Source organism: Papilio machaon, chromosome 1, assembly GCF_912999745.1.
Source record: "Papilio machaon chromosome 1, ilPapMach1.1, whole genome shotgun sequence".
Lineage (NCBI taxonomy): Eukaryota > Metazoa > Arthropoda > Insecta > Lepidoptera > Papilionidae > Papilio > Papilio machaon.
This window is the reverse complement of record NC_059986.1, coordinates 3,309,864-3,324,553: the sequence shown is the minus strand read 5'-3', so window position 1 is coordinate 3,324,553 and position 14,690 is coordinate 3,309,864. Positions and strand designations below refer to the sequence as shown.

Genomic DNA, 14,690 nt, shown 5'->3' with positions numbered 1-14,690 from the left:
TAACTTATCGTTATTGAAGAAAGATAACATTGTAAAAATCTTTACCATCAGCTGCCATTCCAGATGACAGACATATTTTTTTGTTATAACATTAATTTTAAGAAACTTAAAATATATTTATTTACGAGCATTATAAATATAAACTACAATTAATACAAAATATTTTCTTATTAAATTTTAAATTCTAATGCAAACATCTTCGTGTAGTTATACCACATCCAATCGTTTTTAAATCGTGGTCTTTGTAACGTTCGCAAATATTTAGATCTCGAATTTTGTTTACTAATATTTTCAAAGCATTATATTCTCGACCGTGTAGAGTTATATTCATATCGGCATATTTTTCAATTTCATCATGCGTTAATTTGTAAACAGTTTTCTCCCCTTTTTGATCAATATCAAGTACAGTGCTGCCATCTATTGAGCTCCCTTCGGAATTTTGAATTAATGAAAATTCCGGTTGCTTAACACAGATGGCGTTGTACTCAACTAAGTTTGTTTCTAAAGTCATAACGGGCATATTTGAATCTATAACGTTTGGTTTCACGAAACAAGCACGATGTTTACGTCGACTTGTATAAAAATTTTGTAGATCTATAAAAATAGACAACATAACAAATAAAACCATTATTAAACTATTCAAGTGCTAAAACAAACATTAAACATTTAAAATTAGTTACTTACTATTTATGTATGCTTTTTTATTACATTCTAAAAATACAGGCCATAATTCTAATTCCTGAATAAAATTCATCAGGCGATTGCCAGGCTTTTCTAGATATAAGTCTCCAAGTATCTGTAAAAAACATAAATACAAAACATTCTGAAGTTGTTATTTCATTAAGGAATTATTCATTAACCGGAGTAAACAATCCTCAACATTCTTTTTCTCACGAGGAAACCTTTATTACAATTAATTGAATTGCAGTAAACATGGTTTTCTTACAAAATTAAATTACTGTGTATTATGTTATATTATTTAAAAAAAAAATATTAAGTTCTGATTGAAAAATAATCTTGAATTGAAGCACACAAGTGACATTTCTACAAGCACAATTTATTTACCAAACATTTATAATGCAAAAGAAGTTTGTGATAACAACCAACTTGTTAAGTTTTAAATTTCAATTTTAAATTTATCATAATAAATTTATTTACTAGTTTTAAGGATAACATTTTGATGTTAATATAAGATCAGATCACATAATAAACATAAATTAAATTATAATTTATTTTATGCCCATAAAATTTATTAATAAATCAAATGTACAAACCACATCATTGTATTTTGTTTTCATCAATGCAAGAGGTACAAAATAAGTGTTCCTAGCATTTTTTATCAATTCTTGAGCTTTTTCAATGGCTCCCTTGTTCCATTCAGTGGTAACACCATTTGTTATCTGACACTCTTGACTGATAACCTGAATAACAGACATTTCAATAAGAGACAAATTAAATTATACCATACCATAAGTTTGAATTTAAAGATGCCATTAAATCTATTTCATTACATTATTCAAATTAAATAAAATAGGCAAAAATTATATTTCTTATAGCCCAAAGCAAATACAGCATCTGTTTTGTTTTAAGTAAACATTCATTAAAATATTATTGTGAAACTCAAAAAAAAATCTTATGGTTCATCTATGTCCATCAAAAAGGTTTAGTGAGGAAAACTACAGTTGCTAGTTCTTTGGCCAGATAGATTAAATATAATTTGGTTTTTGTTTCACTTACCTTATCTACTGGAATAACACCATGAATACTAGCTTCAAAAACTTTACTTGGGTACGTCTTGTAACGCTGAGGTAAGTCTACGTAAATCGTATCCTTATCAGGTCGCAAAAATATACCATGATCGATTAACCAAATCAAAAACTGATTTTCCATCGAAATTATCCCTCGAGTCCATTTATTTTTCCACATTACTGCTACATACTGTAAAAGATGTTATGTTATGGTAAAAATATATAAAAAGATATGTTTTAGAGAAATGGTATTTTATTTTTCCTTACCTGTCCGTGATCTACTTTGGAAACATCGTAAGAAAGTTTGTCGAGCATCGTGAAATCATCGAGATAAACATTTTCACTAATTGCACCTTTAACATAACAAAAAAATTTAAAAGGATTTGTAAAAGTGGTTACAATAATATCCATTGTAAATATTCTCAATTCTTTTTGTAACTTTTGTTTATCAATCGCCTCAGTAGTTTCAAATTCCTTCTAGTAGGGAGCGGGAGGAAAGAAGACTGGTGTTTGTAATGTGTCAAAGTAATTACGTACTTTTTATTATTGAAGTATTTGTAAGGAATTCTTTAAGTTCAACAATAAATAATAAAAGCCTATTTTTAAATGTCACAAAAATAGATTTTTTATAAGTATTTTTTTATTTAAATAATGTTTAGACAACAAAACAAGCGTTTAATCAATCACTATCGGATGTCAAATATTAACATTAACTGTCACATTAATTATGGGCCGGGCCATTTCCATAGAATTTGCTTGTATTTGTTGAGAAATTATGTTAATCTTAATAAAGGATATTACGCAGGTATGTGCGTTGTTTATTAATATAAATACATTTTTAGTATTTGGGAAATTTTAATTGTAATTCAAAGGGTAGTTTTAAATTAGTAACGATAAAGCCGTAAAATGGCGGTTGTTTCGTAAGCAAGCGTAAACGGCTCTTCGACGAATTTGCCGAGATAAGGTCATTGTTGCATGCTACCTGGTGGATATAAGATATGTATGTCAGAAGCAATAAGAATTGAAATACTTATTGTTTGTGTCTTCAATGCCACGCGATTTAGTTAAAATGTTCGTAGTAAAATTCTTTCGTCCGTTCCAAGATCTGTTTTAAAAAAATAAAATTAATAGACTAAATATGGTCTTAAAATCTACAACAAATAAGCCATATTTGTTGTTGTTACATAAAACTGTTACATAATAAAAAAAGATAATTAAAATAAGAAACTATCACTAAAATTGCTTTATTTTTATTTCATTGTGAAAGAAAGTTGTAGTATAAAAACATTGCTTGTTTTTTTATAATATATTTATATTAAACATATGTTATATATGTTTTTCAAAATATTTGAAAGGAATTTTAGGTTTTTTTTTTCTTATTGACACGCTATTTAACTTGTCCTGTCAAGCGCCTTAACAAATATCAATAGTAAATATGTATTTAAACTAGTTAATCTATTAAAAAAATAAACTAAGTAAAACTCTCCGTACTATTCCATATTCTTTCACTTTACGTCCAATTCCTACTTTGTTACACCTTGATTCAACGGGGATTCGACCTGTATACTGTTCGAATGGCTGCGATGGAGTGGCTTTGCGTTTTACGGAAGCAATAAACGTGGTTTGGTTACGGATAGCTTGACGATGTGTAACGAGACAGTACTGAAGTTATAAATGCACTTAAAACTAGTAAATATTGTAAAAAGTAAGTTAGAAAGAAGCTCATCATGTCATTTTTAAAATTTTATTTTATTCTTATAAACTTTCAAAAGAAGTTATAGATTTAATTCGAGGGGCAGTGCCTCTGTCAATGCGACTGAGGACAAACCATAATTTTCTCTTATTTGTATTTATAAATTGAGACATTACAACGCGTTTCCAGATTTTATTCGTTGGCAATCGAGCTCTTGTACTCCGGCTGATGGTACTACAGCTATCTAAGGTCAGAGTTTTCATCCAATTTATTAAATTTACATCTAGTTGTACGTTTTGGATATAAAGTAGGGCAGTAGAGAATGATCTCAAACCGACCCGACCATTGAGCCTTATATTTTAAAGTTTTTGCTTCGTACGAGTTGATGCAGTTTTAAATCTGTTTAAATGTCGCTTATCTAAAATTAGTAAAGTGCTTTCGGTAGTGCAAACTGATGGTTACAAATATGTGAATACTCGGAGAACTTTTTTTTTATACTTTAATGTTTTATTGTCGTCCCAAATGAATGAAGTCACACGTCGCATTTTACAACAACTTTTATTACTATTACTTGTTAATATTCCCATTCTTTCATGTAGCGGCTACCAAATATGTTGGTGTCCACCATCCGTTACCTATAACAGAGGCATCTTGATAAAAATCAATACTCGCTGTCTTCAGACAGCGCTAATGTATCCATCACTTCATCTTATCCCTTGGACTTCGTATACTAAAGTAACAAATTAACTTAAAATAAACACTAGCTATGGAAAATAACAGTGTCATAGCTTCAAGGTAGTGTTTAATTCTCGCTGGCAATTGTTAGAAAACTTGTTCAACTATTTCCTCTATATGCAACTCGTCACGAAGAAGGATAAATGAATTATTATACTTCAATGTGTTTTACACATTGATTTGTCGAAGCAAACCTTGAATGTATTGTTCAATTGTTTTTTATTTAAGAATTTGAAAAGTTCATTTCACCTGTCTTTCTATTTGAAGTGTTTTGATATTAACGTTCCCGCTACTGTTTTTTCGTATTAAATCAATGATATTGTCATCCTCCTCGATTTCTTTGGAAAAAAAAGCGATAACAATATATTATCGTAAAGATATTCGGCAGTTGAAACTCACATTTTGTAGACAACTACATAAGATACCTCAATAACAAATGTAGAATTTTTTTTTTTTAATTATTTAAAGACCCTTTACTGTTTTCTACTACTAATTTCATGTCATAAATAAAATAAAAATGTAATAAAACACTCCTTTTTAGCCGACTTCAAAAAGAAGGAGGTTATCAATTCGACTGTATTTTTTTTTTATATATTACTAATGTGCGACCGCCTAGTGCAGCACCCTTGCGGAATTACGTTATAGGTTGTAGGCGTAGTGTAAAAATCATTTGCTCTATTTGGCTCTAGCATGAGGGCTAAGCGTATGTCACGTTGTCGCGTTGCATTCAAACACGCTTAGTGAAACACACATAATGACTACATTTATCTGCCTCACTTTGAGTTTAGTTCTAGCTTTATCCAAAACAAAGTTACGACGTCAAAAATGCCTTGAGTCGCTTCGAGAAAAGCATGGTTTGGGTACGTTCGAACTGGCGGGTGTGCTGCCGAGCCCTAAGATTTATACTTGTAATCGGTGCTGCTTAGTGTATTCCTTACCTAGCCAACACGGAATTAATTAAGCCTGTGCCATTGTATTTTTCTTCCATCCTATCCGATTAAAGTATTTATTTACCGAAGCTTCGCTATAGTTCGATATTAGACACTAGTTAAAACAATTTATTTCTAAAGTACTATAATAAATCTACGATTCTACGTTATATTCGTAAATATATCAAGTTAGTTGTCCGTCTCCCCTGCCTTCATTTGACCTATTTCATCCACAAGCAGCGGCTATTCATCAGAGTGGTCAGGGTCAGTTATACAGAGGCCGCCACTGTTGAGGTCCGTAAGCCGTTTTACATTTTTTATCAAACGATTCGAGGGCTCACTCACCGGTTTATAGTCAAAAATATATATCATCCCACTACCAATGCACAAGTAGGCTTGGCAGACTTCCAAAATATGACATAAAGACGTTTTAAAATATTACACTTGACATAATTGTAGACAGAGGATTCACTGAAGACTTTTCTTTTACTAGGCTAGAAAAAAAACATCAATATTTAAAAATAGAGCAGGTACTTGCATACAAAGCAGTTCTAAAATCTTACATGATCTTACTCAAATCAATGTAACACGTTGTACGTAATTCTTTGTGACAAAGCTTTGGAACAAAGAAACAAAGACGTTAAGTACCCTTATGTTCGTTAATGTAATTTTAAAAGTTTTAATTTCAAAATCTCGAATGCTTCGATTGTCTGCACAAAAACTTTAACGTAAAAGACGGTAACATATAGGATTGAATGCTTGCGTTCCGAATTCGAATCCTGTGACCCCTCGTCAACTCTGTTTATTATCTACGAGATCTTGGTCTGTGCACGCCGACGTAACTTGATTTTACTCCCCCTCCTATTAGGTTGTGTCACTTTGAGAGATCATACAATATTATGTTGTTGTCGAATAATGAAAGACATTATGTTTCGAACTAAGACCATGAGCGTCGCCAACCGATGATCTAGACTAGAGAGGCATTTACCATTAACATGGTGTTATATGCAGTCATTTTTGTATTTAACATTTTTCAATTCCTTACTTCTGTCTCCTTACCCCCCCCCCCTGAAGACGCCCATGACTAAAACCACGAGGCGTTTAAAACTTAAACTTACTTTTTTGGTTTTGTCTGCCTTGAATTTGAAAACTGGCAGAGTCAAGTAATTTATACTTATCTGCCTATCCTGGTTAAATAATAGGCTAGTTAAAGGTATTTGTTCAGAAACTTTCTGATATTTATAGCTTGGTTGCGCAATAATTTTTCATTTAATAAAGGCATAGGTACTAATTATATTGCAAACGGGTCATTCCAAAATCTTTTCCGTAAGCAAAGAGCTGTGCCCATTCCATCGGGAGCATCGAGATATCGATCTTGAAACCGGGACGACCACGCGGACCCGCAGTGTGGCGGCTATCCAACTCTAAAAGCTTTACTGCCTTAAAGGGCTTTAACGTGATTACTCAACAACCAACCGACCTACGGCAACACTTATTGAGAAACCTTAACAGTTACTTGCAAGTTCGTTGGTAACAACAAAGACGATTCAACAGTAACTTATTAAAAGCATAATATGTACTGTTGCATCGACTTTGAAGTCAACTGCGGTATCGTAATAAACAGTTTTACGTCTTATCACTGCAATAACTTACGAGATACGCCATTTTGTTGCCAACATATCACATTGTTCTACCAAATCATGCTTAACGTCAAAATGTTAGAATTCTGAAGATAGGTTTTTTATTCGTTTATCAGTGTCATAGACCAGATAATGTTTTGTTTATGAATATTGCAAGACGAATGCGTGGTCGCCGAAGCTGCGGTCCAGGTCGGCGGGGTCAAACAGAGGTGACGGTGAGCGAGTGCGTGACGCGGGCGAGCAGCGGGCGGCGGTGGCGTGGCAGTGGAAGCGGCCCGGCGGCTCTCCCAACGGCGGCGCGGCGGCCGAGGCGGCGGGCGCACGCACGGAATGCAGCGCGGGGCGGGGTGCGCGGGGCGCGCGCGGGGGCCGCTGCTGCCGCGGCGACGCTCGCTGCTGCCCGCGCCCGCCTCAGTCAGCCGCGCGCCACCGACACGAGTGCCGTTCGAATCGCGCGACGCCCACTCCGTCGACATCGACACGCAGGTATGTATCGTAAACATTAAACGAACTTCCCGCTACTTCCCCTCTCGTCGCAACCGGTGAGAATCGAACTATTTCGACCCGATCCTGTCATTCCAGAAATAGCCGGTGGTCACCGACCATCGTCGTCCTCGAGCGGGCGGCGGGCGCGACGACCCGTCGTGCTCGTGCGTTCGCCAAAAGAGAATCCCTAAATACTTTCCGGTCATCGCTTCTGCGGCTTTATCAGTGTTACATATTTATTATTTGTCGGCGGTGAGGTCAGCAGGCGCGCGCGGCGATGTGTGCCTTATCTCGAGCGTCGTAGGGTCGCAGCCGGCGCTGCTGTCGCTGCGACGTCGACGCGGGCGCGCTCGACCTCGGGCTCTGCTTTGCTCCGTCTTCGATGTGCTCTTGCGACGTTCCTATTAACTGTAGCCGCCTACAAAACAACTACACACCTACGGTGTCGCTTATATAGTACAGCCCATACGTGGGCGATCAAAGCGGCGCCGCCATCGGGTGGCACGATCTCACTGCACGACTTCAACAATTACCATTGTGCTGAGCGAAGGTGCCAAGATTCTTATCTGTTGACATGAGGTAGTGATGTATTCGCAAAAAATGTAGCGCGTGAAGTCAAATCTTCATAGGTTTTTCAATGCATTGATTACTATTATCTGTTTCACACCACATTAATGAGTTTCGCGGTACGCTTCGTCAATGACACACGTCTAGTCCGGTTATAACACTACCACAAAAATATTGCTAATACGAATGAATAAGTCGTTACAAAATCATTTGATTCCGCTGACGGTTGAGGATGCCGGGCGCTCACTCAATGCGCATGCCACTCTTCAGTTTTATAGAAGCGACAATAATAAGTGAAAACGTGACTTACTCATGTAAACTCGCAAACATGAATACTATTGTTTCCATCATTAACGAAATCGTTTGCTGGTTGCGTAAGTATGAAGACATTCATTAAATCTAAATTAAAAAAAATGATGGACTATTTCCTTTTTCGGTAGCTAAAATATAGATACCCCGAAATACGTCGGCCTACGTACGACTTGCTCGGTAACGAGGGATCCGGTGTTCGCCGCCCGGAATCGTCTTCAGCAGCACGTTTTGTGCGTGTCAAAGTCAGTGTTATGCGAGTTTCTGCCTTATACCGAATAGTTTAAGTATTCAAATCGCCTGACGTAAACACGCTACTTAATACGCCTTAGGCACATCTGTGAAAGAGCTCTCCTCATCACAAAATAGTACTTTACTCGAATTGGGCCCTTAATTTCAATGCTGGAAGGGCGAATTCTGTTTGAATAAGGGGCGACGTTAACAGTATTTCGTTGCCGAAGCCGAGATCCCCGACGCACAAGAGAGTGAAAGTTGGGGGTGGGTGACAGGCGGGGCGGCGGGGCGGCGGCGCTCCCCACAGAAGTGGTCGACCCGGGACTTCCAACAAGGATTTGCTAAATCTGCTGCTTTTACGCCGAGGCCGTCGAAAAAGTAAATTACCGTGTTACGTCAACGCTCGTTCCGACAACCGCATAGGCAAAATCCACCGTTTTGAAAAATGTTCTAATCTTGCAATATACATTTTTAAAATAATGCATCATAATTTAGGGAATTTTGAAAAAAAAAAAACAACGACAATAGCATAGAGCAAAGAGTCTGACTTACAATTTGAAGGTCGGGGTTCTGTATCTAACTTTATTATAAATGATGTTTGGATTAAGTAATTTAACAATATTCCTAGATTGAAACCTATTATAACGTTCAGCAACAGATTAGAATACGTAAAAGTTTAACTGCCCTAGAAAACAGTACTAGAAGGACGGTTTCAATGAAACATGTGTGGTCATCGGAGCACAAAATACTCCGAAATATTAGTCAGCCGCATTGATCCGGTTATTACTGCCCGCCAAGGAATAGATTTAGTCCTTAAGGGCAACATCTGTTAACACCAAAAACAAAAAAAAATATATATATATGTATATATTATTTTTGCTATAATATATAATTGAAATGTATATTCTTAAGTAGTTACTTATAAATATACATACATACAACGCGTAGTTCCTTCATCATTTTTTTTTTCATTAAATATAACCGTGGATTTTCACTGCCGAGCAACCTTAAGCAAAGTTACAAAAACGTATTATTTTCAAAGTTTCTCAGTGAGGATGAAAGAGAGACAATTATTATAAAATAAGTAATTATATACTTTTCTAAGCACAGTTCTAAATTACACGAAATATACACTGAAATAGTTTCGTGTAATCGGTAGACGAAGTAACACCTATCGGTTGGTAGCCATAGAGGAAATTCTAACGTCCTTGTCTGTGGCTTGGATGAAGGTCTTGAATCTGAACAGACCCGCATCGGCAACCTTTCTATGCTTACACATTGTGTAGCGACGACCCTTCTCATAAGAAATACTCTTTAGAGATTAGAATACACGATGCAACAATTTAAATTTGATAATGTTTCATAACAACTTTAGTTTGCCTTCAAAATTAGAAAGACATTATTAGAAAAAAACCTTGGATATCTGTTGTTTAACTAAAGATTCGATGTATTGGTATTTTTATTACAACAAAAAGCAGGGTTACACAATAAATAACTTTTCTGTGATTAATAACTATATATAATATTAATAACTACTGACAAATGAATGATCAGATACTTTCGTCAATCGATGTTAATGTATGCTTAACGTCTCTCATCTGAAAGAATACCGCCCTCTTTAAAATTGTTTTATTTGGGCTGCAATAAAACTTCCTTTATGACAACCGTTTTAAGAAATCAAAGTAAACCGTCAAACGAATTCCAGACTTGGAAGTTATAAGAATTGTAAATAATACAGGCTATATTATATTAAGAGCCATTTACATAGAAGTTACAACAATCTAACACCATTTACTCAATCTTAGATGTATGTATGTATAAATTTCAATGATCTTTCCATAACAATTTTACTCCATTTAAAAGGATTGTTGATAATTCGTAAATAATAGTAATTTTTTAACCGCTAGAGCTTTATGTTTTATCATCAATCTAAATTTAACACGACCCTCAAAGGTTGAAAAATATTGGAATGAAGTTAACAAATGATTGGATTTGTTGTCGGTATCGGAACCAGCTACAGTAACGTTCGCTTTGACCCCTATTTGAATGGGTGACCTCTGGCGAAATTCTCCAATATCCGCTTCCGTCCTTCAAAATGAAACTTGCTACATAAATCCCAAAATGTTTTTAACTATATATGTATGGTAGACGGTAGATGCTTAGCCAGCAAGCCAGCTAGTGAAATTATAAAAGTTTACATAACCTACGCGAACATATCTGTGTTTTTAAGGATCACTTGTAGACCTGTACTCGTCTGTCTCGTCTTAGACCGTGTTAACATAATACTTTTTGTTCGAACTTTCAAGAACGACAAGGTACAGTTTTACAAGTTACCACATAAAACGTTTACACAGCATGTCGTGCCCAGCACTTCTTTGAAGCCGTAATTTCTTAAACATTAAGTCGGTGGCGTGCTGAGTTAAAACAAGAAGTTGCCGCGATAAAAGGTTGCAGCTACGACGTTTATGCCAACCTTAAAAGTACATGCAAAAACACGAAACAAAAGTCATATCCTATCGCGTGATAGAAATACTATTCATAATTCTAATATTTTTGAGCCTTAATATAACAAAAATTTCTAAATCAATATAATTGTGTACATCTTACAAAGTTTCTGTTACACTCCCATTCCGCTGATATCTTTCCGCTTTGAATGAGTCAGAATTGTAGACAGAAAATTAATTAAAAATTTGGATGTTGTTGCCACACCTATCTATCTAGATAAAGTTCTACTCTTAATACTAAGTTACAAGTTTCTTAATTTTGGTTAGTATTAAACGTTGTATGTAACTAACTAGATAAAACCGAGTTAAATAGTTGTATGTTCGTTTTTCTGAGATGATAGAAATATTCCACGACTTTAAGCCCACTTATAACTGACTCAGGTTGTACTAATTTATTTATTTTTTAAATTCAATCGAACTTACGATCTCTAAAGCGTAAGACAGACGTTTATCAACTGAGCAAGAATGGTTTTTAGTTAATTAACTGTGATTAACTGTCATAGTATCAAAAAGTTTTCTACGTATGTCATACATTCAATGTAATTAATTTAATATGATAACAATTAACATTGGATCTATGTAGAACAGCGTAATGACATCTCAAAGTCAAAGAATTGTTAGCGACACCTGCAATAGACGGTTGAAAAATTCGCGTGTGTGTCTGTGAGATTGTCGTCAAGCGTACCTCCTCGCGCCCCGCGACCGCCACCCGCCGCGTCCGGTGCACCCCCCGCGACCGCTGCGCCCGCCACGCCTGCCACGTCGACCGAGCGGCGGCGGCAGCTGCAATGCAGCTGGCGTCTGCTTTTTCTCGTTTTGCTGCACCGACGGACAGAGCTGCGCTATACATGTATAGCTCACACGCAGCCCTCGAGGCGCCCATCACATGGCTTTAACACGTATCCCCTCTCTCGGTCATAGTCGCTAGCTATACGAATGTCGATGTGTTGTCTTGTAACACAGCATCTTTTAATAACAATAGCATAATAAGGTAATTTACTGACTGATTTTTATTTTAAATTATATATTGTACTTTTAGCACTAGGTTATATTGCTCATCGTTTAGTAAACTGTTACGGTTTTTAACCATAGTGGGTTAGACAACGTAGAACTGGCAAAGGGATAGATAAAAATAATTAATTCCACGTAAAAGCTCGAAAAAAGTTGTTGGTTTCGACCTATTCCGGATTATTATAACAAAAGGTTATACAATAATTATTTTACCCTGCCTTTTTTAAACTACTATGCTAATTAATGTTTATGATCATTTTTATTTACCAATGGATTAATATAAACAAAAAAGCATTTGGGAAGAAAGATGTTCTAGATAATGCGTTAGGGATCAGTCCCCGTTAAAGGGGCCAATGACCTGTTTAAATCTGCGGGAAGTTGACGAATGCAGGTGGCTCACGCTCATATAGTTCCCGTAGCGGTATTCGGGGCTTGTTATCCAGCCATGGACAATTTGAATATCAATCTCCTATCGATTATTATTGATGTCAATAGAAAGGTAATATTTGATCCAGAACAGAATACATTTCAAATTTCTTAGATAAATGTCCATAGATAATTAGTTTGTTTTTAAAATGCTCATCTATATATATAAAAGAGTAAACTGGCTGACTCAACTTTCAACGCACAGCCGAAACCGCTAAGTCTAGAGACTTGAAATTTTGCATAGAGGTTCATGTTGCTTCGTAGGCGTCCACTAAGAATGGATTTTACGAAATTCGTCCCTAAAGGGTCCAAAATGAGGGTCCAAAGTTTGTATGGAACAATGTTATTCCTTGGGCATAATTTAATGAAAATTGAGATAAATGCTTTTTAGCATAATTAATTATGTATAAATTAAGACTCTAAGTCACAATACAAAGTGGTCCATGAATACAAAAATCATTTTCAGTTACTCCAAATTAAATCCGATTTGTATATTGCATATGTATAAAAAGCACGACATATAATTGATATTAAAACTTGTGAACCGGATTTACTTAGAACAGTGAACGAAATAGTTCGCCATGTTATTATTTATTAGGATTATGTATGAGCCACTAAGGCTATTCGGTTTCAAGAACTTGGCAACGTAATCATATAGTATCCAATGGAGACAAAACAATTCTCAAGTTAAAATAAAAACTATTTTCTTTAAACTACAAACGTTACATGACAACTATTTGATAATTTACCATTTAACCACAGGATAAGTAGTATACTGACTTATTTTTTAAATAAAATAAATTGGTCTAAAAACTAAATGGTCAACACGTGTTTGTTAATGTTAAACAGTAATGGCTGATGATGCCACGAGATTTAACAATGGCAGCTAGGCACAGGAGGCCGCAGGTAGGCTTGCCGACCGATCTTGTCACAGTTACGTCAGGCTACATAAATACATTACAAGGTGCTGTTTATCGATCCTTGGTCGAGCGTATTTGGTGATAATTGTAAAATTGAATCTCACTTTCTAAAAATTATTGTACCAACATTAGCAATTTTTTTTATGTTTATCTCGAAGAAATTTTTGTAAATCATTATTTTTTAACGAACCTATGCATACTAAAAATGCTAGAGACATATATTTATGCGCAGTGGTCATCCACATGGTTTCTAAGAGCATTTTTTTTTACTTTGTTGGAGTCATAATCTCATTTATTATGTTGTCAAAGTTTATCGATTGATTATGTTTACGTGGTTCAATAATTATATACGAACAATTTGTCTCTACATCCCAACTCTAGTTCTACGACTAAATTCGTGATATTGTATAAAGATGCCAATGCCTGTTACAAAAAGCTCTGTGAAATGTTAATTTTTTACCTTTTCACATTGTGTTGAATTAGTTTATATTTATATCTAAAATAACGTTAGGCACTTGAAAGGTAAAAATAACTATATATTCACTTAAGCCGTATTTATTTAAAACACAACCTACCATTTTTTTTAAACAAAGCTGCTTTGTACTAAGACGAATTATAAAAATTGACTGCGACATCTGTTTTGTTCTATTTGTATTCAATTTCTATGTTCCAATATTTTTTCATAATAAATGGCGTTTTTAAAGACAATATTTAATTTAATGATTTGCTTTAAGTTGAGACTGCTAATGTTTTGTACCATCGTGACGACAGTATTTGCTAAATCAAGGTTCATTGTCTATAACAACAAATATCGAATGTTATAGGTAAGTCACAGTTAATGTACACAGTACAAGTAGACTTACATAACAAGGTTGGTGTGCTATATGTATTTTAAGCTAGGTTCCGAAGAATGGAGGTCGGGCCGGCAGCCGCCAGTCGCCACCCACTACTCCCGAGGGCAAGCTAGTGAGGGGGCTGTTGCCATTCCCGCTTAGTGCCACTGCCATAACCTCAGACGATGTGTTGCCAAAAGTAGCTACATAAATTATGTGGAGGTTCGCATTTTTGATACCAACAGACGCTCCAATTTAATAATTAATGTCGCCGCACAATGCACGTCTTCAATTACGGCGCTCTGCTGCGCACGCAACAATATTAATTGGCTAAATAAAATTCAACCACCTAACCCACTGAAAACATTATATTACTGTTTTCAAATCCAAGTATCTAGTGTTAAAATCAATAATAAAATTTTCTTTTCCGTGAGGATATAAAAACATTTCTGTTTACATTCGAATATAGGTTTTCAGAGTTACGAAAGATTTTTTTATTCAAATGTCTTCAGTGTACAATTTTGATCAGCGATCGCTTTTAACTTAGTTTAACAGGTTATAAATTAAATTTAAAGCTCAACTAACTACAACAGGCAAAATTCTTAGGAAGCGGACATATACCGACATTTTAGCGGAATCCGACTAGTATTTATAT

General features: G+C 35.4%; 2 protein-coding genes across 2 annotated transcripts in view; one reads left to right on the top strand and one right to left on the bottom strand.

Moving 5' to 3' along the window:
- Positions 1-184: 184 nt before the first annotated feature.
- On the bottom strand, positions 185-2,223 carry LOC106714194. Its single transcript, XM_014507164.2, has 5 exons — positions 2,016-2,223; positions 1,738-1,938; positions 1,275-1,421; positions 685-796; positions 185-594 (listed from the first exon to the last, which is right to left on the bottom strand). Exons 1-5 carry the CDS (start codon positions 2,157-2,159, stop codon positions 185-187), a joined length of 1,014 nt encoding a protein of 337 aa, XP_014362650.2. The 5' UTR covers positions 2,160-2,223.
- A 4,936-nt stretch (positions 2,224-7,159) lies between these two features.
- The window catches only part of LOC106714255 (zinc finger protein 91), a 28,377-nt gene continuing 20,846 nt past the window's right edge, over positions 7,160-14,690 (top strand). Inside the window, exon 1 of the mRNA XM_014507238.2 lies at positions 7,160-7,231. The gene's annotated coding sequence lies outside the window, so the exon portion shown is untranslated. The remainder of the gene's footprint in view (positions 7,232-14,690) is intronic.

Coding starts and splice junctions, on each gene's coding strand:
- LOC106714194 (XM_014507164.2), bottom strand. CDS start 2,159: ATGGATATTATTGTAACCACTTTTACAAATCCTTTTAAATTTTTTTGT. Junction 1,939..2,015: donor CCAAAGTAGATCACGGACAG/GTAAGGAAAAAT, acceptor CATCTTTTACAG/TATGTAGCAGTAATGTGGAA. Junction 797..1,274: donor AAACAAAATACAATGATGTG/GTTTGTACATTT, acceptor TGTTTTTTACAG/ATACTTGGAGACTTATATCT.